The sequence below is a fragment of the Panthera leo genome, chromosome B2 (genome assembly GCF_018350215.1).
Source record: "Panthera leo isolate Ple1 chromosome B2, P.leo_Ple1_pat1.1, whole genome shotgun sequence".
Taxonomy (NCBI): domain Eukaryota; kingdom Metazoa; phylum Chordata; class Mammalia; order Carnivora; family Felidae; genus Panthera; species Panthera leo.
Window position 1 is genome coordinate 2,998,886 of NC_056683.1, and position 27,826 is coordinate 3,026,711.

General features: G+C 44.3%; 1 protein-coding gene and 1 long non-coding RNA gene across 7 annotated transcripts; one reads left to right on the forward strand and one right to left on the reverse strand.

The window, feature by feature from the left end:
* On the forward strand, positions 1 to 27,490 carry ZNF184 (zinc finger protein 184). 6 transcript variants are annotated; one of them, XM_042937514.1, is made up of 7 exons: positions 1 to 429; positions 665 to 820; positions 2,028 to 2,123; positions 12,782 to 12,849; positions 20,315 to 20,441; positions 20,741 to 20,836; positions 25,050 to 27,490. In XM_042937514.1, exons 3-7 carry the CDS (start codon positions 2,108 to 2,110, stop codon positions 27,005 to 27,007), a joined length of 2,265 nt encoding a protein of 754 aa, XP_042793448.1. In that variant the 5' UTR covers positions 1 to 429; positions 665 to 820; positions 2,028 to 2,107; the 3' UTR covers positions 27,008 to 27,490. The 6 variants fall into 6 exon arrangements, with proteins under 6 accessions (XP_042793448.1, XP_042793447.1, XP_042793449.1 ...); XM_042937513.1 differs by having other exon boundaries at positions 1 to 378; XM_042937515.1 differs by having other exon boundaries at positions 1 to 133.
* Positions 18,082 to 23,903, reverse strand: LOC122219465. The gene is made up of 3 exons (XR_006202385.1): positions 23,565 to 23,903; positions 22,684 to 23,005; positions 18,082 to 18,981 (listed from the first exon to the last, which is right to left on the reverse strand). It is a non-coding gene; the product is annotated as an uncharacterized LOC122219465 (long non-coding RNA).
* Positions 27,491 to 27,826: the final 336 nt, after the last annotated feature.

Here is a 27,826-nt window from a genome sequence, read left to right on the forward strand (position 1 = left end):
GTTGAAGCCGGCAGAGGTTGGCGCTGGGGAAGTGCACCCTCTTCGGCTCCCTTCGTTAGGTCTGGTGCCGGTCCCGGCGCTTCCGGACGCGCGAGCTGAGAGTGTGGAGCGCCCTAGAGGGAGGGAAGCCCAGGTATCACCATGGCAACCGCCAGCCTTGCGGCTGCGTGACGTCATCCTCCTCGCCCCGCTGGAAGCGGCCTCTGCGAGAGCGAGCTGGGGAGTCCTCGGAGGGGGCGCCCCTCGCCTCCCTCCGTGCGGGGCGGTTCCGCCCTGATCCCTTGGAGGGCTTTGTTCTTTTGTTCCGGTCTGGGAGGAAGGACTGGGAGCGGGCCCCGCCCCGCCGCTCCACCTTCCAGCGTTTCCACCCCGCAACAGGTGTGTCTTCCGTTCGGGAGCCGGGGTGTGAGCCCGCAAGTGTGCACAGAGGTAACGGGCCGGGTCTGGGGGCGCCTCTGGCCAGACTGCAGGGTGGTCACCAAGGGGTTTTTGAATCCGGGGCTGAACCTGCGTACTCGAGCTCCACTCTCTTTTTGTTCAGCGGGAGTGCCTGTTTGGTGGCTCTCGGCGGGCACTTCTCTTTTCCAAGCGTCTCTTAGCCACTGTGCAAAACTCAGAGGTGCGATTGTGACGCAGGCTGCTGACCCCGGGCTGTGTCTTTTAGGGCTGCCCCGCTCCGCCCGTGTAAGGGCTCGGCCGGCGCAGACTCCTGGCCGGACAGCTGAGCCCCCCCAGACCGAGGCCCCCGCTGGAAGGACGCTGCTTGAGAAACCCTGGTGTCCAGGCTCCGGAGGAACGGAATGAGCTCCTGAGATGGAAGGTAGTGGGGACTGGAGGGGGGACAGAGGGCTGATGGAAGCAAAAGAACAGTGAGGACCGGAAGATCGACTACTTGACAGAACTCACTGGTAGAGGTGGAAGTGGGGGGGGGGGGGGGAGTTTATCTTAGGGATAGAGAAAAACTGCATTACATCAAGGGGAGAGATTCTTACATTCATATGGAGAGACTTGCAGGAAGAGTTAAGTCTCCCTGGCTTCGGGATTGGGGAATGAGAAGGAGAGATGATTCAGAATGTCTGTGATCCTCACGTGACTTCTGTTTCTTAAATATGAGAATGGTAAACTTGCAGTCAGAAAAAATCTTGGTAATCATCCCTTCAGTGCAAGAATTAAAGTGTCCCTTGCTGATTGCCGTCTGTTAAGCCTATGCGAAGTGTGGCATCAAACTCCATTTTGGGTGCAGACTGTTCCCTTGTTGGCTCTTTTTTTTTAGTTCCTTCTATTAGTCAGAAGTGCCTAGCCCTGTAACTTCTGTGTTGGATCTTAGTTCTTAGTCTCCGAAAGCAAGAGACTGTTCTCTCTTCCACATTGCTGCCCTCCAGAATGTGAATTCAGCTGTTACAACTCCTACTCGCACATTCTTTTCTTTTCTAAGCAAAACCGTCTCAGTTCCGTTGATGGATCTTATAGGACACATCTGGACCTCTTCGACTCTCCTGCAGGAGAGCATGCTTCTTAAAATGCATTGCCTGAAATTAAACATAGTTCTTTACAAATGCTTTGAAAAACACCTAAAAGGACGAATTTGTTTGAATTATATTTCTGCTGTGCAGCATCAGGTTGCGTTTGTTTTGAAAAAAATCAGCGATATTGTGCTGTAAGCCCTAGATCTTTTTTACATAACTGTAGGGAAGTAGATTTATGCCATCCTGTGTAAGAGAATTGTTTTTTATCCTTAAATATCAGGACTTCACATATATGATTGTTTAGGGGTTTTTCCAGCTTGTCAGAATAATTACGAATCTTCATCTATTCAGTGTTTTTTTTGTTTTTGTTTTTACATATATTTGTTGTAAGTAGGCTCCACACACTGAACTCCTGACCTTGAGATCGAGAGGCACAGGGTCTACCGACCAAACCATCCACGTGTCCCATTTATTCAGTGTTTTAACTGTCCTTTCTAACTTTATCTCACTGCCATATTTAATGAATATTCCTTTTCTTTCTTTCTTCATGTCCTTGAACAGGTTCAGAGTAAGGACAGAGCCCTGTGACCTGTCATTATAGACTTTCCTCTGCATTGTCACTGTCTTTACATTGTTCAGATATGGCCATCAAGTCAGGTTTGGTTTAACCTATTATCATACAGTTCGTTTTTTGAATTTATTTAACATCATTAGAAGTCTTAATATTTCTTGTATTATTTATGCAGGTTCAAGATATATCTTATTGATTGTCAGTTTTTTTTTTTTTAGGAGTGCAAAGAATCTCTTCTGTTTCTTACAAGTGCATATCTATCTAAAATTATCTCAAAACAAAACAAAAAGTTTGATTTTAAACATCAGCTGTTTTTTTTATATCATCGAAGAACAATTATAGATTATAATAAAAATAACAATTCCATAAAAATAACAATAGCATCAAAAATATGAAATGGGAGAGGCGCCTGGGTGGCTCAGTTGGTTAAGCATCCAACTCTTGATTTCGGGTCAGGTCATGATCTCATGGTTTGTGAGACTGAGCCCTGCATCTGGCTCTGAACAGCATGGAGCCTGCCTGGGATTCTCTCTCCCTCGCTCTCTGCCCCTCCCCCGCTCATGTTCTCTCTCCTCAAAATAAATAAATGAGCATTAAAAAAAACAAAACATTAAAACATATGAAACAGGAATACATCTAATATGTGTAAGCTCTGTACACTTAAAACTACAAAATGTTTCTGAGAAAAAGTTTTTTCTAGCTATATTTAGATATACTTGACTCATAACATTGTGTAAGTTTAAGTTGTCCATAGTGATGATTTGATATATATTGGGAAGTGATTACCTCAGTAGGGTTAGTTATCACATCTTTCACTCCACATATTTGCCTTCTGTGTGTGTATGTGTATATGCATGTGCAGTGAGAACCTTTAAAATTTACTCTCTCAGCAACTTTCAAGTGTATAATACAGTATTGTTAACAGTAGTCACCATGCAGTACATAGATCCCCAGAACTTACAACTGGAAGTTTGTACCCTTTGAGCAGCATCTCCCTATTTCCTCCGCCTCTCAGCCCCTGGAAACCACCATTCTACTGTCTTTATGTGTTCAGCTTTTTTAGATTCCATATATAAGTGAGATCATGCAGTACTTGTCTTTCTTTGTCTTATTTCACTTAGCTAATGTCCTCAAGGTCCATCCATGTTGTTGCAAATGGCAGGATTTCCTTCTTTTTTATGGCGGAATAGTATTCCATTGTGTGTGTATATACACAGATCACCACTGTTGATAGAAATGTAAATGGATATAATCACTATGGAAAACAATACAGTTCCTCAAGAAATTAAAAATAGAACTTCCAAATGATCCACAGTCCCACTTCTGGAAATGAAATCACTACCTTGGAGAAGTATCTGCACCCCCATATTTATTATAGTGTTAATCACAATAGCCAGGACATGGAAACAACCTAAGTGTCCATCAACACATGAATGGATAAAGAAAATGTGATATATGTATTTCCATAGTGGCTATACCAATTTACGTTCCCATTAATAGTACACAAAAGTTCATTTTCTACACCTCCAGCAACACTTATTATCTTTTGTCTTTTTGATAATATTCTAACAGGTGTGAGGTGATATCTCACTTGGTTTGGATTTGCATTTCCCTGATACTTAATGATGTTGAGCATCTTTTAATGTACCTCTTTGGTACATTTGTGTTATCTTCTTTGGAAAAATGTTTATTCAGGTCCTCTGCCTATTTTTAAATTGGATTACTTGTTTTTATGCTGTTGAGTTGTATGAGTTCCTTACATATATTTTGGATATTAACCCCTATCAAAGACGTGGTGTGCAAATATTTTCTCTCATTCCATAGGTTGCCTTTTCATTTTATTGATGGTTTCCTTTGCTTTTCTTTGCAGAAATTTTTTAGTTTGCTATAGTTCATGTTTGCTTATGTTGCTTGTACTTTTGATGTCATGTTGAAAAGATCATTGCCAAGACTAGTGTCAAGGAGCTTTCCTCCTAAGTTTTCTTCTAGGACTTTTAGGTTTTAGGTTTTGTTTAAATCTGTAATCTATTTCAGGTTAATTTTCATGATTGGTATATGACAGGATTCATTTTCATTCTTCTACATGTGATTATATCTAATTTTCTTACCATCCTTTTTTTTTGAAAGGCTTTTTTTTTTTTTTTTTTTTTTTACGTTTATTTTTGAGACAGAGAGAGACAGAGCATGAGCAGGGGAGGGGCAGAGAGAGAGGGAGACACAGAATCTGAAACAGGCTCCAGGCTCTGAGCCGTCAGCCCAGAGCCCGACGCGGGGCTCGAACTCACGGACCGTGAGATCATGACGTGAGCGGAAGTCGGATGCTTAACCGACTGAGCCACCCAGGCACCCCATCTTACCACCATTTTTTGAAGAGACTATTCTTCCACCATTCTTTCCCCATTGGGTATTCTTGGGTCCCTTGTCAAATATGAATTGGCTAAACATAAGAAGGTTTACTTCTGGGCTCTCAATTCTGTTCCATTAGTTTGTGTCTCTTTTTATGCTAGCACCATATTGTTTTCATTGCTATGGGTTTGTAATATAGTTTGACATCAGAAAGTGTGGTGCATCCTATTTTGTTCTTCTTTCTCAGGATTGCTTTGTCTTTTGGGGGTCTTTTGTAGTACCATATGGATTTTAGGATTCTTCTTCCTATTATTCTGAAAAATGCCATTGGAATTTTGATAGGGATTACATTGAATCTGTAGACAGCTTTGGGTATTATGGACATTTTAACAATAGAAATTCTTCTGATCCATGAACATGGGATACCTTTCTATTTATTTGTGTCTTCTGTGATTTTTTTTTCATCAGTGTTTTGTAGTTTTCAGAGTAGAGATCTTTCACCTACTTGGTTAAATTTATTCCTAAGTATTTTATTTTATTGTTTTTGATGCTATTCTAAATGGGATTGTTTTCTTTTTTTTTTTAGATACTTCATTTTTAGTGTTTAGAAACACCACTGATTTTTGTATGTTGATTTTGTATCCTGCAACTTTGCTGAATTTGTTGATTAGTTCTAACAGTGTTTTTGGAAGGCAGCTGTGCTCACCACTATACCACTAATGCCTAACAGTGGTTTTGGTAGTTTTAGGCTTTTCTCTATATAATATCATGTCATCTGGAAACATAATTTTACTTCTTCCTTTCTAATGTGGATACCTTTTATTTCTTTTTGTTGTCTAATTACTCTGGTTAGGACTTCTAGTATTATGTTAAATAGAAAAGGTGAGAGTGGGCCCCTCCTCTTGTCCCTTATCATAAAGGGAAGTCTTTGAATGTTTACCAGTGAGTATGATGAGTAGGTTTGTTATATATGGTGCTGAGTTTGAAAAGTATTGGTGTTAAAAATTGTTGGAAATGTTAGGTAGAGTTCACCAGTGAAACAGTGGGCTTGTCTGTTTGGGGGGAAGGTTGATTACTGATTCAATCTCCTTACTCCTTATTGGTCTGTTCAGATACTCTGTTTCTTCATGATTCAGTTTTATTGGGTTGTATGTTTCCAAGAATTTATTTTTTATAGGTTATCCATTTTTAAAAATTTATTTAGAGAGAGAGTTGAGTGTGTGCAGGGATGGATGGGGCAGAGAGGGAGAGAGAGAATCCCAAGCAGGATCTGTACTGTCAACTCAGAGCCCAACATGGAGCTCAGTCTCACAAACTGAGATCATGACCTGAGCTGAATTCGAGTCAGATGCTCAACCAACTGAGCCAGCCAGATGCCCTGATACAGGTTATCCATTTTGATGGCACAGTAGTTTCTTGTGATCCTTTCTGTGGATCAGATTTCTGTGGTATCAATTTCTGTGGTAATGCTTCCTTTCATTTAAGCTTTTTCTCTTTTTTTCTTGGGTTAGCTAAAGGTTTTTCAATTTTGTGTGCCTTTTCAAAAAACCAACTCTTAGTTTCATTGATCTTTTCTATTATTTTTCTGGTGTTTATTTCATTTACTTCTGCTCTGATCTTTGTTATTTCCTTTCTTCTGCTAACTTGGGACTCAGTTTGTTCTTTTTCTAGTTCCTTGAGTGCAGAGCTAGGTTGTTTATTTGAGAACTTTCTTTTTTCTTAATGTAGACATTTAGCGTTAATTCTCTCTTAGAACTAATTTTGCTATATCTGATAAGTTTTGATATTTTGTTTCCATTTTTATTTGTTTCGAGATATCTTTTGACTTCCCTTTTGATTTCTTCTTTTACTCTTTTGGTTGCTCAGGAATATGTTGTTTTGTGTCCACATATTTTATTTATTTATTTATCTATTTTTACATTTATTTTTGAGAGACAAGAGCATGAGTGGGGGAGGGGCACAGAGAGAGAAGGAGGCACAGAATCTGAAGCAGGCTCCAGGCTCTGAGCAAGCGGTCAGCACAGCCTAACGCTGGGCTCGAACCCATTAACCGTGAGATCATGACCTGAGCCGAAGTCAGACACGTAACTGACTGAGCCACCCAGGCAGCCCTGTGTTCACATATATGTATTTTTAAGTTTGTTTATTATTTATTTTCAGAGAGAGAGAGAACGTGCATGCACGCACACAGGGGAGGGACAGAGAGACGGGGAAACAGAATTTAAAGCAGGCTCCACACCATCAGCGCAGAGCCCAATGTGGGGCTCGAACTCACAAAACCATGAGATCGTGACCTGAGTTGAAACCAAGAGTCAGATGCTTAACTGACTGAGCCACCCAGGCACCCCTGTGTCCACGTATTTTTGAATGATCTCCAGTTTTCATATTATTGTTTGAGTAGATAGTGGGTATGATTTTAGTCTTCTTAAATTTACCAAGACTTGATTTGTGATTTTTCATATGATCTATCCTGGAGAATGCCCCTTGTGTCCTCAAGAAGAATGTGTATTTGGTGGTGTTGGATAGAATGTTGTATATATGTCTTTTAGGTCCATTTGGTCTAAAGTAGGTTCAAGTCCAGTGTTTCTTTGTTAATCTTCTGTCTGGGTGCGCTACTCGTTGCTGAAAGTGGGGTACTGAAGTCTTCTACTATTATGCATTGTTGTCTATTTCCCCCCCTGAAACCTGTTAGTATTTGCTTAATAAGTTTAGGAGTTTTGATGTTAGTATGTATTTGTAATTATTATATCCTCTCCATGAATTGACCCCTTTGTCATTATATAATGGCTCTTTGTGTCTCTTTTCACGATTTGTGACTTTAAGTCTGTTTTGTCTGAATCACTCTAACCAGCCGCAACGTAAAATCTTTGGAGAAGGTGTGTGCCGACTTGATCAGAGGCGCCAAGGAAAAGAATCTCAAAGTGAAAGGACCGGTTCGGATGCCCACCAAGACTGGGCTTGGTATATGTATAGCTACCTCTGCTCTCTTTTGCTTTCCTTTTGGATGGAGTATCTTTTTCCATCCCTTTACTTTGAGCCTAGTGTGCCTTTAAAATTGAAGTGAGTCTTTTCTAAGGCAGTATATCAGTTGGGTCTTATTTTCCTTTATCCATTCAGCCACTGTGTTCCTTTTGACTGGAGAATTTAGTCCATTTAAGTGAAGACCTACTATTGCCTTATTAGGTTTTTTTGTTTCTTTTTCCGGCTGTTTTGTACTTCCCTGGCTCCTTTCTTCCTCTTTTGCTGTCTTCCTTTGTGAACTGATCATTTTCCATAGTGGTATGCTTTGATTTCTTTAACTTTTGTGTATTTACTGTAAGTTTTGCTTTGTGGTTATCCTGCGGCCTACAGAAAACATCTTAGAGATAAAACAGTCTGTTTCAAGCTGATAACCAACTAAACTGCGATTCCATACAAAAACTCTATCTTACTACTGCCCTTCCTATTATCTGTCTTTGACATCACAGTTTACATCTTTTTATATTCTGTGTCTATTAATAAATTATTGTAGTTAACGTTTTTGTCCTTTAACCTTTATATAAGAATTAAATGTTGAACACACAACCATATTACAGTATTAGTGTTCTGAATTTGACTATATACTTATCTTTACCAGTGTGTTGGGTTTTTTTGTTTTTAATTTTTCCTTATTCATATTAGAGAGAGAGACAGAGTGTGAGTGGGGGAGGAACAGAGAGAGAGGGAGACACAGAATCTGAAGCAAGCTCCAGGCCCTGAGATATCGACACAGAGCCTGAAGCGAGGCTTGAATTCACGGACCGTGAAATCATGATCTGAGCCTAAGTTGGATGCTTAACTGACTGAACCACCCAGGTGCCCCATTTACCAGTGTGTTTTGTAATTTCATGTTTCATGTTATTAATTAGTATACTTTTACTTCACCTTGAATGATGCCTTTCAGCATTTCTTGTAAAACAACTCTAGAGGTGATGAACTCCTTCAACTTGTGTTGTATAGAAAAGTCTTTATCTCTCCCTCATTTCTGAAGCATAGCTTTGCTGGGTAAAGTATTCTTGGTTTGCAGTTTTTTTCTTTTAGCACATTGCATATATTATCCCACTCTGTGCTGGCTGCGCTTTTTTTTGCTGAGAAATCTGCCAGTAGCCTTCCCAGGACTTCCCTTAAATGTGAACAAAATTTTTTTTTCCCTGTTCCTACTTTTATAATTTTCTCTTTGTCTTTGATCGTAGACAGTTTTATCATTATGTGTTTTAGAGAAGATGTTTTTCAGCTGAAATTATCTGGAGACCTGTGAGCTTCATGAACTTGGAGGTGTTAGTCTCTCCCAAGATTTGGGAAATTCTTAGTTATTATTTCTTTAGATAAGCTTTCTGTTCCTTATTTCCTTTATTCTTCTGGGACTCCACGAATGTGTAGATTGTTTTTCATAGGCATTCTTTTTTTCCTTTATCTTCCTCTGAATGGATAATTTCGATGTTTACTTATTTTTGAGAGAGAGAGAGAGATGGGAGTGAGTGGAGGAGGGGCCGAGAGAGGGAGATACAGAATCTGAAGCAGTTTCTTATCAGCACAGAGCCTGACATGAGGCTGTAACTCCCCGTGAGATCATGACCTGAGCCAAAGTCGGACGCTTAACTGATGGAGCCACCCGGATGCCCCTGAATGGATAATTTCAAATGACATGTGTTCTACCTCACAGGTTCTTTCCTCTCCATGGTCCAGTGTGCAATAGGTGTCTTCCATTGCATTTTTCATATCATTCATTATGTTCCTTGGCTCTAAAATTTGTTTTGTTTTGCTTTGCCTTTTGTTAATGATGTCTGTCTATCTGCTAAACTTCTAATTTTATGTATTGTTTTCCTAATTTAATTTAAATATTTTTCTGTGTTTTCTTCTAGCTCACTGAACATCTTTAAAACAATTATTTTGAATTATTATTTTTTTTGTCATGTAAGTCATAAATCTCCATTTGTTTGGGGTTAGTTAAAGGAAAATTGTGTTCCTTCAGTGGTGTCCTGTTTTCTTGGTTTTTCGTGTTTCTTGAAATCTGGTGTTCCACCTTTGCATCTCCTGTCTTTACTTACTGGTTTCAGGAAAAAAAATACCTTCTGTCAGGGATTCTGAGGCTTTCTCTGACCTTCTGTGGCTATGTCTGCCCCACATTTCTTATTCCCTCTTGGTTGGGAATTCTTAAAATTGTGTGCCTTCTCTCAGTCCTGCAAAGCCAGGCTGAGTGCTGACAGACTCCCATTTGCTCTCCTTGGTGGTGCTGAATGCTCAGGGCTTAGTGCTTTCTCTCAGCCCTGCAGGGTCAGGTCGGCCCTCTGCATGTGCTCACTAGTTGTCTACGGAGTCTCGCTCTCCCCTCCATCAGGAGTGTCCATAGGGAGCCAGCCATAGGGCCAGGGGTGTTGTGGGGAGGTATGTAGGGCACTGGGGGTGCCCATGGGCTAGTCGGGGGTATCTGCAGCTGGAGCGTCCCCAGTGGGTTGGCTTCCTGAGGGCCCATGAAGTGGCTTGTAGGATCTGTGGTCCTTCATTTCCCTCTGAGAGCACCGACTCCTGTTCTCTCAGCTGCTCTCTGTCCCCCAGTCACACGGTCTCTGGCTGGGTGGGAAGGAAGTGGTTCTCGTTGGCGGGAAGCTGAATACTCTCACAGTCTCACTTTCCCCTGTGGGAGAAATAAAGGGCCTTGAAGGTCTCTCGGCCCTGAGCTTTACTTGGGGGTGGGGGGTGATGCAGATAAAGTGAAGCTGCCTCTTGCATCTTCGGAGCATCCGGTCCTGGATGTGCTGAAGCTTCTCTGCTGGGCTCCTGGACTTCCACACAGACACTGTGAACCATCCCTGGGTGATTGTCTGAATCGTGTTCTTTGAGGGAAGATGATAGAAAACTCTTACTCTGCCACGTTGATGACATCCTTCTCCTCAGTTCTCTGCCTATCATATCTTTTATAAACGTTCTTTTTAATTCTGAGTTCCTCAGAATTATTGCCAGAGTAATTTCATTGTAAGTCTTTGCCTTTTGTTTTCTTTTTGGGATTTTTCAGTTGTTTAGTTAGGATTACTTTCATGAACCTCCGTCCCTTATAGTCCTGATACCTGTAACATTTCGTGAGCATCTGCTGTTGCCAGGCACATACTTGCTTTCTACAGGTGTCACTGGTGTTGGTTCTGTGGGTTTCTGTTACTTGAAATCAAAAGCATCTTACCCATGTTTCTCGTTTCTGTTTTCCTAAAGTTTTGGGTACATAGCTGTATATGGTCATTTCCTTCTGTCCATGGATGGATGCATGGATAAAGATGTGGTACATGTATACATAGATATATGCACACAATGGAGTATTACTCGGCAATCAAAAAGAATGAAATCTTGCCATTTGCAACTACATGGATGGAACTGGAGGGTATTTTGCTAACCAAAATTAGAGAAAGACAAAAATCAGATGACTTCACTCATATGAGGACTTTAAGAGACAAAACAGATGAACGTAAGGGAAGGGAAACAAAAATAATATAAAAACAGGGAGGGGGACAAAACAGAAGAGACTCTTAAATATGGAGGACAAACTGAGGGTTATGGGAGGGGTTGTGGGAGGGGGGAGAGGGGAGGGGCTAAATGGGTAAGGGGCACTAAGGAATCTACTCCAGAAATCATTGTTGCACTATATGCTAACAAATTTGGATGTAAATTTAAAAAAACAAGAATTGTTATCAGCAACACTAAATAAAAGAAAAAAACTTAAAAAAAAAAAACTCTTGGGGCGCCTGGGTGGCTCAGTCAGTTAAGCATCCAACTTCAGCTCAGGTGAGGATCTCCGGGTTTGTGGGTTGAAGCCCCAGATCAGGCTCTGTGCTGACAGCTCAGAGCCCAGAGCCTGCTTTAGATTGTGTGTCTCCCTCTCTTACTCCCCCTTCCCCACCCCCGTCTCAAAAAGTAAACGTAAAAAAGTTTAAATAAAAACTATAAAATCACATCTTCATTTTTTTTCCTCAAAATTTCTATTACAGATCAGTTTTCCCTTACTGATCAAATTTAAGTCTAGAATAGTAAACAGTTCCTTTTGTTGCTTCCTCTGTTTTCTGAGAACCGGGCTTCCCTGGTAACCATTACTCTGAATAGACCTCCCCAAGAGCAATGTTTGTTTTTGTTTGTTGACATATCAATTATATACATAAAGTGCACAAATCTAGAGTATAGTGCTTGATTAATTTTTATGTATCATATACCAGTGTAATCCCCACCACATTAAGATATAGAATGTTTCCGATGCCCCAGAAGTTTCTCTTGTGCTCCTGCCCAGTTGTTATCCCTCCAGAGGTAATCACTGTTCTATTGCCATAGACCAGTTTGGTCTGTTTTTTTTTTTTTATTTAAGTGAAATTATATAGTATGTGTCTTTTTATGTTTTTTGTTTTGCTCAGCATTATGAGTTACATCCATGTTATCTGGTGTATCGACAGCTTGTTCTTTTATATTGTTGAATAATACTCTGTTGTGTGAAAATGTCATGGTTTATTCGTGTTGAAAGATGTTTGGGTTATTTCCGGTTTGGGGCTATCGTCGGTAAACCTGCTACGAACAGTCCTGTACAGGTGTTTAGGTGGTTGTAAGCCCTCACTTCAATGATTGTAGGCACACGAGTGGAATTGCTGAATTCACAACGAACGTGCTTAAAGTCAGTATATACCTGCCAAACACTTTTTCTGTGTGATTGAGAAGTTTACAGGCAACTGCACAAAAGTTCCAGTTTCTCTATGTCCTTGCCGCAGTTAGTACTGACCAGGTCTGTTTAATTTTTAGACAGTCTAGCGGGTAGGTAGTATGACTAATATATGCCATTGTGATATTTAATTTTCATTAATAGCAGAGTTTCAAAGGGCCTGGGAAGTAATCGTATCTTTTTTTCATAAAAAAAAAATGTTCATATATTTTTGAGCGAGACAGGGAGGAAGAGAATCCCAAGCAGGCTCTGCGCTGTCCGGGCGGAGCCCCATGCAGGGCTCGAACTCATGAACCACGAGATCGTGACCTGAGCCGAAATCAAAAGTCAGATGCTCAACCGACTGAGCCACCCACGTACCCCTGGAAATAATCATTTTTTATTCAGATGTTGGATATAGCAGAGAAGGCAGCAGAAATACTTTGCCTCACTTAACAGGGACCATAGATTGAGTTGAATGATGCTGTTAAGTCTAGAGACAGAACTGCGAGAGTAATGCTTTACCTCCCGAGCCTACCGATGAGGGTGCCACGGCACTAGTCAGCATTTATCTTGTTTCTTTTTTTGGATTCTGAGAAGTAAAGGAAATGGCGTAATAGTTCCTGCTATTCTCACGTAGAAAGATAATCTGGATTTAAGGTTGCAGGGACCAACTAATGTTGACACGACTCACTGTGGTTTTTTCTTCTCCAGATCCGACCTCTTCGGAGTCCACCCTTCTCCCAGGGGGACATACTCTCCTCCCACCGGCCAGTTTTCACGTAAGTCGGAATTATCCCAAATGCCATTTTAGTCCTTCAAGTGGATTGTGTATTTTTTGCTGTGGGGTATGTTCATTTAAAAGCCAATGTTGGGAATTCACTCTGGGCTCCCACCTGCCCAGTGACCTCGTTCGGACCTCTGCCTCTCCAGCTTGACTGACACGTTTGCGACTTGACCTCTTGCTTCGTATCTTGTCATGCTCCAACAGTGAGAGAGCAAAAGAAGATCAAGTCTTGACTTGATCCTTAACTTGAACAGGCCAAATGACCGCTAAAAACCAGAACAGGTAAATATAAAACAGGTTAAATGAGTACCATGAAAATAGAGAATGCAAAAAGTGTGTGGTCTGGCGGGGTCAGGAGAGTTTCACGGGGGATAAGGGATTTGTGCTACTTGTAGAAGGATGGGTGACATTTGGATATATTTTTTTAAATGTTTATTTATTTATTTTGAGAGAGAGTCAGTGAGTGGAGGAGGGGCAGAGAGAGAGAATCCCAAGCAGGCTCTGTGCTGTCAGCGGGGCTGGAACTCATGCACCGTGAGATGGTTACCCGAGCTGAAATCAGGAGTTGGACGCTTAACCGACTGAGCCACCCAGGCGCCCCTCGGTATGGAGAAGATTTTGAGCAAAGGTTCACAAGTAAGAAAGTTGTCACATAGGGTTCATGAAGATTGTGGGAGCTGGTTTCTTTGGGCAGATGGTAAACAAATGGTTGAAGAAGTTGGAACAGGACAAGCCTCTGATGTCTAGACGAGGTGTTGAAGGCTTTATTCTGTAGGCCATTCAGGAACCATTAGTGGTTTCTGAGGAGGAATTGGACAGGACCATGTTTTAAGAAAAAACAGTAACTGAGAATTTAGGAAAAAAAGGTAACCATTATTCCACCAGGTATAATTAACCTCAAGCCCCCCTTTAATCAGGCTCCTTTTTCTTAGATTTTTTTCCCCTACTTCTTGTCCCACAATGTAATCGTCAAAGAAATGACCCCAGTTCTTCCTACTTTGAGCTCAGACTCAAAGACTCTGGTAGGTCTTTATTTTTTATTGGTGAATGATATGATAATAAACTGTGTATATTTAAAGTGTATAACTTGATAAGTTTTGACGTACACGTGCACTCATGAAACCGTCACCACAGTCAAGACAGTGAAGATACCCAACCAGAGAACATTCTCTGTATGACTGAATCTTTTTGAATCTGAGACTTTTGTTCTCATTATAGTCTATCTTGGTAAATGAGCAGTGAGCACTTGAGAAGAATGTGTATTTTTTCAGGTTGTTGGGTAGAGGATTCTAAGAATGTATTTGTTTCCTTTTACAAGCTTAATCGCTTGAACCCACACACTTACTGGCTTAGTTGCAGGGGTCAGTAGGCTGGGCTGCATCCTCTGAAGGCTCTAGGACAGAATCTGTTCCCTTCCTCCAGCTTCTCGAGGCTGCCTGCATTCTTTGGCTTGTGTCCCCTTCCTCCATCTGCAGACCTCTCTGCGACTCTGACTTGTTTCCCTCTTCACATCTGCCCTGTGACCTTCTTGCCTCCCTCTTGTAAGGACTCTTGATTACCTTGGGCCCCTCATGCAATCTGGGATATTTCCCCACCGGGATCGCTTCTGCAGTGTCTCTTGTATTAGATAATAATTTCATAGGCTTTAAGGATTAGGATGTGGACATCTTTGGGAGGGCCACTATTCCATATACCACACGTGTCATTTAGGTCAAGTTGATTGTTGTTCAAGTGGGTTTTTTTTTTAATATATATATTTTTTTATTTTTGAGAGAGAAAGACACAGTGTGAGCAGGGAAGGGGCAGAGAGAGAGGGAGACACAGAATCTGAAGCAGGCTCCAGGCTCTGAACTGAAAGCACAGAGCCTGACGTGGGGCTCGAACTCATGGATGGCGAGATCATGACCTGAGCCGAAGTCAGACGCTTAACAGACTGAGCCACCCAGACGCCCCTCAAGTGTTTTATATCCTTACTGATTTTCTACTTGTTTTATCAAATGTTGTGATAGGGATAGTGAAATTTGGGGCTGTTATTATATAGATTTGTCTATTTCTCCTTGCAATTCCATCGGCTTTTCCTTCATGTACTGTGAAGCTGCTTCTAGGTGTGTAAACATTTAGGATTGTTATGTCCTCTTAATCACCTGACCTTATTTATCATTGAGAAATGAACTTTTTATTTTTTATGCCTGGTAATATTGTTTGTCTCGAAACTTACTTTGATATTTGCTTGGTGTCAGCGTAGTGTATCTTTTTTCATCCTTTGCTTTTACTTTACTTGGGTCTTTATATTCAAAGTGAGTTACTTATAGACAACATGTAGTTCATTGGGTTTTGCTTTTTCTGTCCAGTCAGGCAATCTGCCTTTTCGCTGGGGTGTTTAGACTATTTATTTAATGTGATTTTATATCTAATATGATACATTTACATTTAATGTGATTGTTGAAGTGATTAGCGTAAGTCTGTCATCTAGCTTTTTTTTCTTATTTGTATTGCCTTCATTCCCTTTTTCCTCTATCCGTACCTTCTTCTGGAAACTTAATATTGCTTAGGATTCCAGTGTGTTTTCTTCACTAGCTCACTGGCCATAACCCTTGGTTATTTTATCTGTTGCTTAAGGTATACACATTTATTGCCATTTACTTTCAGGCGAGGCTCCCCTTCAGGAATAATGTAAGAACCTTCCAGCCCACTCCTCCCAGTTTTTAATGCAGTTATTGCCATATATTTGTTTTTCAAGAAATTTTGTTTTTTTCTTAATATTTTTTTAATGTTTATTTTTGAGAGCGAGAGAGCGTGAGCTGGGGACGGGCAGAGAGAGAGGGAGAGAGAATCCTAAGCAGGCTCCGCGCTGTCAGCGCAGAACCTGACTGGGGGCTCGAACTCACGAACCATGAGACTATGACCTGAGCCAAAACTAAGAGTCAGACACTTAATCGACTGAGCCGCCCACGTGCACCCCCAGACACGTTTTACTTGTACACCTGTTATAAATCCCACAATACTTATTTTTGTTTAAGCAGTTACCTTTTAAAGAGCTGGAAAAAATAGTAAGAAAAATTTATATATATTTATCCACCCAACTACTATTTCTAGTGTTTTTCATTCTTTATGATGTACATCAGTGATTCACAATTATGGTGATTTTGACCCCTGGGACATTCGGAAATGTCAGGAGACATTTTGGTTGTCCTGACTCAGTGGGAAGTGCTGTTGGCGTCCAGTGGGTTGATGCAGTGATGCCCCTTCCCCCCCGGATTATTTAAAAGAATGATCTGGTCCAAAATATCAGTAACAACAAGGTTGAGAATCCTTGGTGTAGGCCCTTATTTTCATCTGGTATCATTTCTTCTTCTGCATGAAGGTCTTAAGATTTCTCAGAGCACCTTCGTAGCCACGGAATTCCTTCAAGTTTTTATATCTGAAGAAGTCTTTATTGTGCCTTTGTTTTTCAGTTCTACATTGACCGTTTTCCTCTCTACACTGTCTATTCTGTTCTATGCTGTTGTTGCTTCATTTTCTCCCCTGTGCACTGCTTGCATCGAAAAAGCTGCTGTCATTTCTCTGTTCCTTTATATTTATTCACGTGCCCTGTTTTTCAGGATTTTCTCCATCACTGGGTTTGAGCTGTTTAATTAAGATGTGTCTCAATGTAGATTTGTGTCTCTTATACTTGGAGTTCATGGAGTTTCTTCGATCTGTGGGTTTACAATTTTCATCAAGTTTAGAAAAAAATTTATTTCTTCAAATTTATTTCTTCAAATGTTTTTTCTGCTCCTCTCCTCTTCTTTTTTCAGGGACTCCAGCTACACACGTAATGGGCCACTTGAAGTTGCCCAGAGCTCCCTGAAGCTATATCTTTTTACATGTTTTTTTTCCTGTTTCACTTTTGATAGTTTTTATCTCATTGTCTTTGAATTTATTAATCTTTTCTTCTTCATCCCTAATCTGCCATGAACGCTATTCAGTGTGTTCTTCGTCTCCAGACATTCTCATTTTTAGCTCTAGACGTTCCACTTAGGTCTATTTAAAAAATGTCTCGCGTGCCTCTATTAGCTTTTTGAACATACGGAATACGGCCAGAATAATTTTTAATGTTCTCATCTGTTAATTCTAGCATGTGTGTTAGTTCTGGGTTGGCTTTAACTGGTTATTTTCCTCATTATAGGCTGTATTTTCCTGCTGCTCTGTATACCTCATAATCTCTGATTTAAATCTCTGATTTAACTTTGTTGGGTTCTGCATAGTTTTGTGTTCCTGTCAAATATCCTTGAGCCTTATTCTGGGATATAGTTATGGTGCCCAAACCAGTGTTTCTTTCAAATCTTGCCTTAAGGTCTGTTAGGTGAACCAGGACAGTGTATAGTCTAAGGCCACTTATTGCCACTCTTGAGACACGACCTTCCTGCGTATTCTACCCAATGTCTAATGAACTATGAAATTTTCCACTTTGATGATGGGAATGGAGACTGTTTCCAGCCCATTTTGAACGCCAGTACCGGGCGATTCTCTCCCTGCCTCCGGTGGCCTCTTCACAGCCACGCGCGGTTGGGTACTTGCTGGAAGCTCAAGCGGGAGCCTCTGCAGTTCTTCTGGCTTCTCTGCTCGCTGTCTCCTCTGCGGCCCTCTGTCCCGTGGGCTCTCGAGGCAGGAAGTGGGAGCAGCTGTACGTCCCACCTCACTGCTTTACTGATTCTTAGGGATGGCTGTCCTTTGTTGTAGGAGATTCGTGGTCTTGGAAACTGTTGTTTCATATGTTTTGCCTGGGATTTTTTGGTTATTTCATGCAGGAGTGTAAATCCAGTCTTGTTACTCTCATCTGGACCACAGCTTGATCTTCTTGAAGTTTTGTGGGGGTTTTTGATGTTTGTTTATTTTTCAGATAGAGAGACCGCACGAGCAGGGGAAGGGCAGAAAGAGGGAGACACAGAATGCAAAGCAGGCTCCAGGCTCCGAGCTGTCAGCACAGAGCCCAACCCGGGGCTCAAACCCATAAACTGTGAGATCATAACCTGAGTTGATGTCAGACGCTTAACCGACTGAGCCCCCGAGGCGCCCCTTGCGGTTTGTTTTTGACCCCTAAGCTTTCTTAAGGCTGGTCTAGCCTAGCCTTACTCTGGGTCCATTTTTCGGGCTGCCCACGACCACCCTTGAATTCAGTGATTTGCCAGAATGACTCGCCCAACTCGGTGGCAAGACTTAGGGCTAAAGATTATTACAACAAATGACACAAAACAGCGTGAGAAGGGAAAAGATCACAAGCGGAATCCAGAGACATCAGGTACACGCTTCCGAGTCCTCCCTCTGTGACGGTCACGCAGAGGCACTTCCTTTCCAGCTGGGACGCACGGACAGGGGAGGAGACGGGAAGCCTGCTGGAGTCCTGAGCGGCTCTGAGCGGCTGTGGCACAGACCCCAAAGTGGGCGCCGTGTGCGCGTGTCTTCACGTGCGGACAGGTCTGGGAAGTGGCGCGTAGGCACACGGTAACACCGCCGTCGGGGACTCCCAGGCATTCGCTTCCAGGGCTTGTTCACGTGTCCCTGCAGCTTAGCAAGGGCCGAACAGCCCAGACCTGCCGCAGTTCCTCTGGCCTCGCTCCTGGAGTGTGCCGGAACGGTATGGGAGTGGAGCGTGCGCGTCCCCTCCACTCTGGCTCTGTCACCGTGGCAGCTGCCCGTGTGACAGAGCTTACGCCATAACGTGCACGTTCCTCCGCGCGCAGTCCGGAGCCTCCGGCGTGGTCTCCGGGAGACGCCCGGCGGGGATGGGCCCTGCCTCCTGCTGTAGGTCCCTAGCGCCTCCGTGCCGGAAACGAGGGGGTGCGGGGCTCAGGTGATCGGCTCCCCTCTCTCCGTCTGCCTGCTGTTCAAGTGCCAGCGTGTTCGTTTAGGGGCGTGCGCTTGCTTGCACCGGGAGAGCCCGTCCGGTCGCTCTGCTGTGGTTAGAGGCAGAAATCTCAACAGTTATCAATTTCAAACCAAATTAACTCACCCGGTTTCACATGCAGAATCAAGACAAAAGTAGGACGTCCCCCGTACTGCTTCCAGGTCCCACCACACAGCGCCACTGATCTTGTTTGGTTGTGTCGTCTCGTAGGTTTTTTTCTGTCATTTACATAGAACTTTCCTATTCATAAGAACAGAACCAGGATCAGGCCATGTATACTGATCTTCGTATCCCACGTCATTTCCTAATTAGCGCACATCGAGCTACTTCACTTAAAAGTCCGAGTCAAGTGCGTAGCACGGATACACCACAAAGTCTGTAAGCACTGTCCTATTAATGGGCATTTAAGTTTGCTTGTTTTCCCTCCACGGTGTTGCGAGGGGACTGGTGCGTACGTCTTTGCATCCGAGGTGTTTCTGGGGAATAAATTCCTACAAGCAATAACGCTGGACTCACGGATACGTGCATTTAAAGTTCTGATGGATCCCGTCAGATCGCCCCGAGACAGACCGCGGGTCCCTGCCACGCTGCACATGCGCGCTGCCCGCGGCGCTAGCCGGCCTGAGCTCCTCCCACCATAGTGGCGGTGGAGTGGGGCATTTTTTCATGGCTTACCTAACACTGTCGGGTGAATTGCCTGTTTGGGTTGTTGGGTTTTTTTTTTTTTTTTATTGATGTGGGTTCATCGGGCTTCTTTTGCTATTGGTGGGATCTCAGAATATTGCCTTTTATGGCTTGAGAAGTTTTACACATTTATGTGGCGATATGGGTCAGTCTTAGGATGTTTGCTTTCTACACTGCAAGATTATAAACCCTCTTATTCTATTTTTGCTTTTTCTTAAAATTGAATTTCGACTCAACAGAAATATTTGTGTGCCATCAAGAAACCCACCTTCATTTTCTTCTCTGGACAGTCACTGTTATGATACCGTTTGGTGACTAATTCTGCTTTTTCAAACTGATTTGATGGTTGCTTAATCCATATATTCAGTTCTTATAACCATGGGTCCGTTTTTGGACTGTTTTGCTACATTGAGTTTTATTCCTTACTCGGCCACTCAGTTTTAATTTATCTTAATCTCTTGGTATACATCTTGGTATACTTTGAGATGTGATAGGGAATTCTCCTCCCCAGATTCTTTCAGAAACATTTTTGATTGTTACTGAACATTGTAGGTAGTAAAACATTTCATTTTTGTTAGTAGGTGTATTAATACTTGATAGACCTTAGAACACAGAGGTGATGATGACTGACCACAACAAAGGCCTCCATTGACTTACCACTAATTGTATGCCAGACCCTAAATGTGTCACGTTGACTTCTTATATAGATCTCACAGGGAGCCTACGAACGAGGTACCGTTTTTATAGTCACTTCACAAAGAGGAACCATCAGAGTCCTTTTCCAGATGGCCCCGCAACTGTCTCGCCTTGCTTCTGTCAGTGTTGCCGACTTGGCCCTTTCCCCGGGTTAATGCGTTATGGCTGAGGAGAAATATGTTTGCTATTTCAGGAATCCGTGACCTTCAAGGATGTGATAGTGGATTTTACCCAGGAGGAATGGAAACAGCTGGACCCTGTACAGAGAGACTTGTTCAGGGATGTGACGCTGGAGAATTATACACACCTTGTCTCTATAGGTAAGGGTCTCTCGGAGTTAAGTGTCTGTGGGTGTGGAGGAGGAGGGCTCTCTGCTGAGGTAAGTTTTTGCCTCTAATGAAGTTACGGAAGCAAAGATCGCTAAGTTTTGAAAAGGTTTCTACTCTCCTAGCAGGTAGAAGTACAACCTAGTAATTTTTCTGAACCCACGTCAGTTTCCAGATTAAACCATGTCTGGGCATTTGGACCGCTGAGGCTTTATGTGCTGTTCAGAGCCGTCGGATTTGTCCCACGGGGCTTTTACTGCAGCCAGACACCTTTTTTTCCCCCCTGTGAGCAGGACTCCAAGTCTCCAAGCCTGACGTGATTTCCCAGTTAGAACAAGGGACGGAGCCATGGGTGGTGGAGTCCGGTGTTCCGGGAGCTACTGGCGGGGGTAAGTACTGGGGACCTGGGGGAAGAGCATCGTCACTTCTAGGCCTCAGCCTGGCAAGAGGTTTTTATGGCTGAAATCTAGATCGATCTGTTTTTCTTGAAAGCAGCTCCCGTGGCGAAACGAGAATCCGTCCGGACTCTTGGGCTTTGTGAGAACACTGGGGCTTTCGACATCTGTTCTAGTTTTATATTCCTCTCCCAGGAGGCATCCTTCCTGCCTTGTTCTGAAGGCAACCTCTTAACCTGGACTCCGGTGGGTTCCATCTTTCCCCACCTCCTTTGGGACTCTGATCTCTTAACTATCACCTCGCTTTACAGCCCTACAGGGTTGTTTCCCCCCCTTTTTTTAGATCTACAGGCTCTATTACTAGGCCTTTCAAACGGAAACAGTGACCTAAATTTCTGAATACTTCTACTCAACACTGTTCATCCTTTCGGCCACCATCCAGGCTGCCTCCTTGCCTTCCCAGCCAAACTCTGCACGAGCGAGTCTGTGTCTGCAGTCTTCCGTTTTATTCCTTACGCCTCCGATCCTACGACTCAGACCGTCCTTGAGACTGTAAATAACTTTCTTGTAAACCGTGAATTCCCAACTGCACAGAGAGACCTCTTCAGAGATCTGACCCTGAAAACATATACAGACTTAGTCATACAAGGTAAGGGATAGATCTCCAGAGTCAGTGAGCTGAGGTGGGGGTTCTTTTTTATGGAGAAAAGAAAGTACTCTGTGTTCAGATTTGGGAAGTGTCGGATCATCTAAAATTTTAGCAGGTTTCTTGCCAGAAGAACTCAGATTTTCAAATACGTAGTTGGGCATTATGAATTTCCAACAGGGTTGCATAGAATGTCACATTCTTCCTCAAACCCTCACCCTCCCAACAGTGAATCCTTTCCAAACTGCACAATTAAAATATTTCCCTTAGAGGCCCCCTGGGTGGCTCGGTCCATTGAGCGTCTGACTCTTGGTATGATCTCACATTCTGGGAGTTCGAGCCCCACATCGGCCTCTGTGCTGACATTGTGAAGCTTGCTTGGGATTCTCTCTCCCTCTCTGCCCGTCCCCTGTGTGCACTCCCTCTCAAATAAATTTTTTTTTTTTTTAAGTTTTTGACAGAGACAGAGTGCAAGCATGAGCTGGGGAGGGGCAGACAGAGAGAGACAGGGGGAGACACAGAATCCAAAGCAGGCTCCAGGCTCCGAGCTGTCAGCACAGAGCCTGACGCGGGCCTCGAACTCAGGAACTGTGAGATCATGTCCTGGGCCGAAGTCGGATGCTTAACCGACTGAGCCACCCAGGCGCCCCCAAAATAAATAAATTTTTTAAAAGAAATGGTTTCATGGAACACAATTTAGAAAAGTGATTTAAAAAAAAAAAAACCTTTTATTAAGTCATGCTTACACGTTAACTTTTGGGGAAAAAAATGGTCAAGTTTTATTACAAATTAAAAACGAAGTTTTTAAAAATCCCAACTTGAGCAGATGAAAAAGCAATTTAAAAATATTTAAATATGTATCGAAAAATCCTAGACTTTTCACAAAATGCTTTGGTCATTACCAAAAAGACTTATTTAGGTAAAAATACTAGACCGCTCATGTAGGTGGTGGTTCCAGTGACCCGGTCCGTAGGCAGAAGACAGTCCCTTAAAATATTTGGCTCCATTCTTTGGTTTACTTTTGTTCCTGGGACGTGACCAAACGATGGCCATCTTGTAAGCTGGCCGTTGGTCCCGCCCGCTTCAGCCCTCAGAGCAGACTTCCTCTTAGCTGCGGACCTGGCACTTTTTCCCTCCGTAAAAGCGGTTTACAGATTTACAGGAATGTATAGGTAATCGGAAGCGGTAACAATACCTGCACCGAAGTGGCTCCTGGTCCTTGTATTGTCTTCCTTGCCCTCTTTCTGCCGTCTCCTCTGGGCTGTCTTGGTGACCTGGTCTCTGCAGAATCTTGATGCGTAGCCGCGATCCCTACGGTCTCCCCGGTGTGTGGCAGTCCGCCCGTCCGCGTGTGTGAGTACTTCTCCACGCACAGGGGTGTTGCGGTCCTGCGCTCAGTGCCCACAGCTTCACGCTAGTAAAGTGCGAATGCCTTTCTGCAGTAGGAATGGTGTGGTTCAGTCTGGCCTTCTGGAACTTTCTCTGTCGTAGACCCTGGGTCTGGAGTTCTCTCTTGCCTAGCAAGAAAGCCGGATGCAGGATTAAAAATGTGAGAGAGGCTAATGTCGGGAGGAGACGAGAGCCCCGGTCTTGCTTCGTTTTTATTAGGATCAGGAGGCGTACAAGCCTGGGGACGGGTGCACACAAAGAGACCGTGAAATCCATGAAATCGTGAAGGTTAACTCACGATGGGCGTGGAGGGGAGGGGGTTTGGGTCCGTACAAAACAAACTCCTGGCGGAAGGTTGGGTCTCGGGGACTAGAAAGAGCCTGCACCTCAGGGTCTACAAGCACCTTTCTTTTGCTAATTAGCTCCGCTCTGGGTGACATCATCCCGTGGTGGTCTATAGCCCTCTGTACCTGTTTGCCTAATTGGGTCCTTCCTTCCTGTGAAATCAGCTTCTTGCTACTGTGCTAAGTCGGGGGGGGGGGGGGGGGGGGGGGGGGGGGGGGGGGGCTTTCCGCCCTGAAGCCTCATCTTGTTTAGCTCCTCTTGGATGCTGTCATCCTGCGATTCCCTATTCTTAAACCTCTGTCCTCTGTCGGGCCTCTGCCCCGTTTACCTAATCTCACCCACCTCCCTCGTCTACCCAAGTAGGGCCTTGGGCGTGTTCATCCTATGGCTCGGTGCGCCCTGCGCCTTGGAAACCCAGCGGTGCAGGCTCGGGAGTTCCCGAGCTCAGGCCCCACGGTCCTCCAAGCCTTCCTTCTCTGCCCCGCCACTGCCGTTCTGGTCATTCCGTTGGTTACCGCGCGGACGTGACAACGTGGAGAGCACGTCCCGGCTTCCCCTGGGACTCCGGGGCTGGAGACGAGCCGCCGAACGGCCTCACAGGCCGCGGTCTCCACCTGCTCACCGGGAAGCGCTTCCGGGAGCCGTTCCTCACGGGCACGTGCCGTACACGTGGCTTGCCAAGTGCCGTTCTGTTAAGGAAACGTACTCGTTTCTTACGCGGAAGCTTGGCCATTCCCCAAGACCCGTGTCGCGTGGACCTTCCCGTCCCTGCCGGGGACGCGCCGCCGTCAGGAGTCTGCCTGCGCCGTTCGCCAGGGACGGAGGGGGGACAGGAGAGCTCTGGGCGCGTGCTGGCGGGGACCGTGACGAGGCCGGCAGCACGGGGCATTCGGGGTTCCCGGGGGTCCGCCGCAGCCTCCTGTTGTCAAAGGGACCAAAGAAACACGCTTTAAATGCGGCTTTTTATCTTTCCCGACTCTACCGGCGTTGACGGGCCTAGTTTTAGTTGTCGCCTGTGTCTGGGGCAGCGCTCCGCCTCCTGCTTGTGCAGAAGCCCCGGTCTGGCGCCGCTTCTGTTGTTCGTTTGCTGATAAACTGCCTAGTGTGTAGATCATTACATATTTGACTCTGCTTATGTTTTATTGAGCCCCTCCCCCGAAACGTTCCTGTCGCTTCCGCAGCTCTGGCTTCCCCTGAAGCTGATCTTTCCTGTTACTTGAGCGTCTGGGTCCTTCTACTTTGGGCATCTACCACCCCCACAAACACCACCCCAGTCTGCTCCATCACTGCCTTTTCTCGTTCTCAAAATGCCGAGAATTGACCTTGTCATCTGCCTGCCTTGAAGTATTTCCTCTGTTGACAACTTCGCGTCTCTAGCAGAGACGGACTAGATCGTGTTCCAGGCTAAACACCGTGGTCTTAGCCAAGTCTTCCCGGCCTGTCCCTACTGGGAATCTTGGTTCCTCGATTTTTGTTTTGCTGTTCACTGGCAAGGAATCCCAGTTCAGACCACCTCCGTTGGCCTGTGTCTCCTCTTGGCCGGCTCTGTGGTCTGTCCTTAATCTACTGTGACCTCAAGTGGCGTTTCCTTACTGGCTCTTAGAGATTATCTGTGATGTGGAATTAGACATGGTCTCGCCGCTTTCAGATTTTATTTATGGCTATCCTTAGCTCTTTCCAACCTTCTCCTCAAATAATAGGGCTGCGCTCGAAAGTCCTCAGGACTTCCCAAAAGCTTTATTTTTAGCTTCATTAGATCATTCCCACAAGGGCAGTTATTTTTCCCCCTTCTGATTAGAGAATATAGGCATTTTCTTTTTCTTGCAGACCGTGACATCAGACCAGAAGATAGCCGAGCAGTCCCAGAGCCGGACATTTCTGAAGAGCAGCCGTGTCACGGGGCAGCGGTGGAAAACCACAAAAGGGAAGACCCTCGCGGTTCTGACTTTTCAGAAAGTTGGGGGTACGAAGGCAGTCTGGAGAAGCGTCAGGCACACCAGCAGGCGCTGCCAAGAGAAATAAAAATAACCGAAAAGACAATACCCACTTGGGAGAGAGGCCCTGTAAATAAGGACTTTGAAAAAAGCATCAGTGTGAGCTCAAACCTTGTGACACAAGAAACATCTGCAGAAGAGACCGCTACTAGGACGAGCGTCAAACCGAATACAAACCCGGTCAGAAAAGAGAAATCTTGTAAGTGCAACGAATGTGGGAAAGCGTTCAGTTACTGTTCTGCTCTCATTCGCCATCAGAGGACGCACACCGGGGAGAAGCCTTACAAATGTAATGAATGTGAAAAAGCCTTCAGCCGGAGTGAAAACCTTATCAACCATCAAAGAATTCACACTGGAGATAAACCCTACAAATGTGATCAGTGTGGGAAGGGCTTCATTGAGGGTCCGTCTCTTACTCAACATCAAAGAATCCACACTGGAGAAAAACCCTATAAATGTGACGAATGTGGGAAAGCCTTCAGTCAGAGGACCCATCTTGTGCAGCACCAGAGGATTCATACTGGGGAGAAACCGTACACCTGCAATGAGTGTGGAAAAGCCTTCAGCCAGAGAGGCCACTTTATGGAACATCAGAAAATTCACACGGGGGAAAAACCTTTCAAATGTGATGAATGTGACAAAACCTTCACCAGGAGCACGCACCTTACTCAGCATCAAAAAATTCACACTGGAGAGAAGACCTATAAATGCAACGAATGCGGGAAGGCCTTCAATGGGCCCTCGACATTTATTCGTCACCATATGATCCATACTGGTGAAAAACCCTACGAATGCAACGAATGTGGGAAAGCCTTCAGCCAGCACTCCAACCTCACCCAACATCAGAAAACACACACCGGGGAGAAGCCGTACGACTGCGCCGAATGCGGAAAGTCCTTCAGTTACTGGTCCTCCCTCGCTCAACATCTGAAAATTCACACCGGAGAGAAACCTTACAAGTGCAACGAATGCGGGAAGGCCTTCAGTTACTGCTCGTCCCTGACGCAGCATCGGAGAATTCACACCAGGGAAAAGCCCTTTGAATGCAATGAGTGCGGAAAGGCTTTCAGTTATCTCTCCAACCTGAATCAGCATCAGAAGACTCACACCCAGGAGAAAGCTTATGAATGTAAGGAGTGTGGGAAAGCCTTTATTCGGAGTTCGTCTCTTGCTAAGCACGAAAGAATTCACACCGGCGAGAAGCCCTATCAGTGTCACGAATGTGGGAAAACCTTCAGTTACGGCTCCTCCCTGATTCAGCACAGGAAGATACACACCGGAGAAAGACCTTACAAGTGTAACGAGTGCGGGAGAGCCTTCAACCAGAACATACACCTCACGCAACACAAGCGGATTCACACGGGAGCAAAGCCTTATGAGTGCGCGGAGTGTGGCAAAGCCTTCCGGCACTGTTCCTCTCTTGCTCAACATCAAAAGACTCACACGGAAGAAAAACCCTACCAGTGTAATAAATGCGAAAAGGCTTTCAGCCAGAGCTCTCACCTGACTCAGCACCAGCGAATTCACACGGGAGAGAAGCCCTACAAGTGCAACGAGTGTGACAAAGCCTTCAGCCGCAGCACGCACCTGACCGAACACCAGAACACGCACACGGGGGAGAAACCTTATAACTGTAACGAGTGCAGGAAGACTTTCAGCCAGAGCACGTACCTCATCCAGCACCAGAGGATTCATTCGGGAGAGAAGCCTTTTGGATGTAGCGACTGCGGGAAAGCCTTCCGATACCGCTCTGCTCTCAACAAGCACCAGAGGCTGCACCCGGGCATATGACCCTTGCGGGAACATCACAGACGTGGCGGACGCGTTTGCTCCGGTCTGTCCTTTGGTTAAGTGCTGAAGATGCAGAGTGAAGTGAGAAACTGCCTAAAAGATGTTAACTTTTCACGGTCGCACTATGGAAGGGAAAGTACATTGGGATGAAGTAATCCAGTGGTTTTCAAGCAACTTTGGGACACTGGAAAATTCGACTGTTTTAAGCTTCACTTTGCTCCGTGAATGAGGGGATTTGGAGTGGATGCTTTCAAAGGTTGTTTGGAATTTTATATTCCACTTTTGTGTGTTCACAGTGTACTCTTGAACGGGGTCACTGCATGTCAGCATTTTGCTGTGTCGCATCTAGAGTGTGTATATTTATGCATGTTTTGCCAATAGAAAGCGTCTGTGCTTCAGTAACTAGGCTGGGGATCTATTATGCTTCTGTTCTAATGCATTTAAGTTGACTAACTGGTTCCTAATAAAAAGAACTGTAAAGCATTCTTAGATTAACTCATTATTATATAGTGGCTTACGTCAGTGTAAGCGTTAAACCTTCCTGTTATTTTCTCTTCTGGTTTTAACGTTCTAGCTCATCACAACCTACAAAGATCCTCTTCTGTACCTGAAACCAGTGTTATTTAACCCTCATCGCATCGTGGGATCACTTCAGGAACTTTGTAAAATTCTGTTGCCAAGGCCCTGTGCTCAAGAGACTGGCCTGGGGGGTTAGACCAGGCACACTCCTGTCGCGCACCCTGGAAAGAACAAGGGGGCAGATTTCATTCCCCTTCCTTGAATTGTAGCTTCTTCCTGCGGCTCCTCTCACAAGCCTCA

Excerpts from the sequence above, each read along its gene's own strand:
- ZNF184 (XM_042937514.1), top strand. Across the intron at positions 12,850-20,314 it reads TCCCACCGGCCAGTTTTCAC|GAATCCGTGACCTTCAAGGA; the intron begins GTAAGTCGGAAT and ends TTGCTATTTCAG. Across the intron at positions 20,442-20,740 it reads TACACACCTTGTCTCTATAG|GACTCCAAGTCTCCAAGCCT; the intron begins GTAAGGGTCTCT and ends CCCTGTGAGCAG.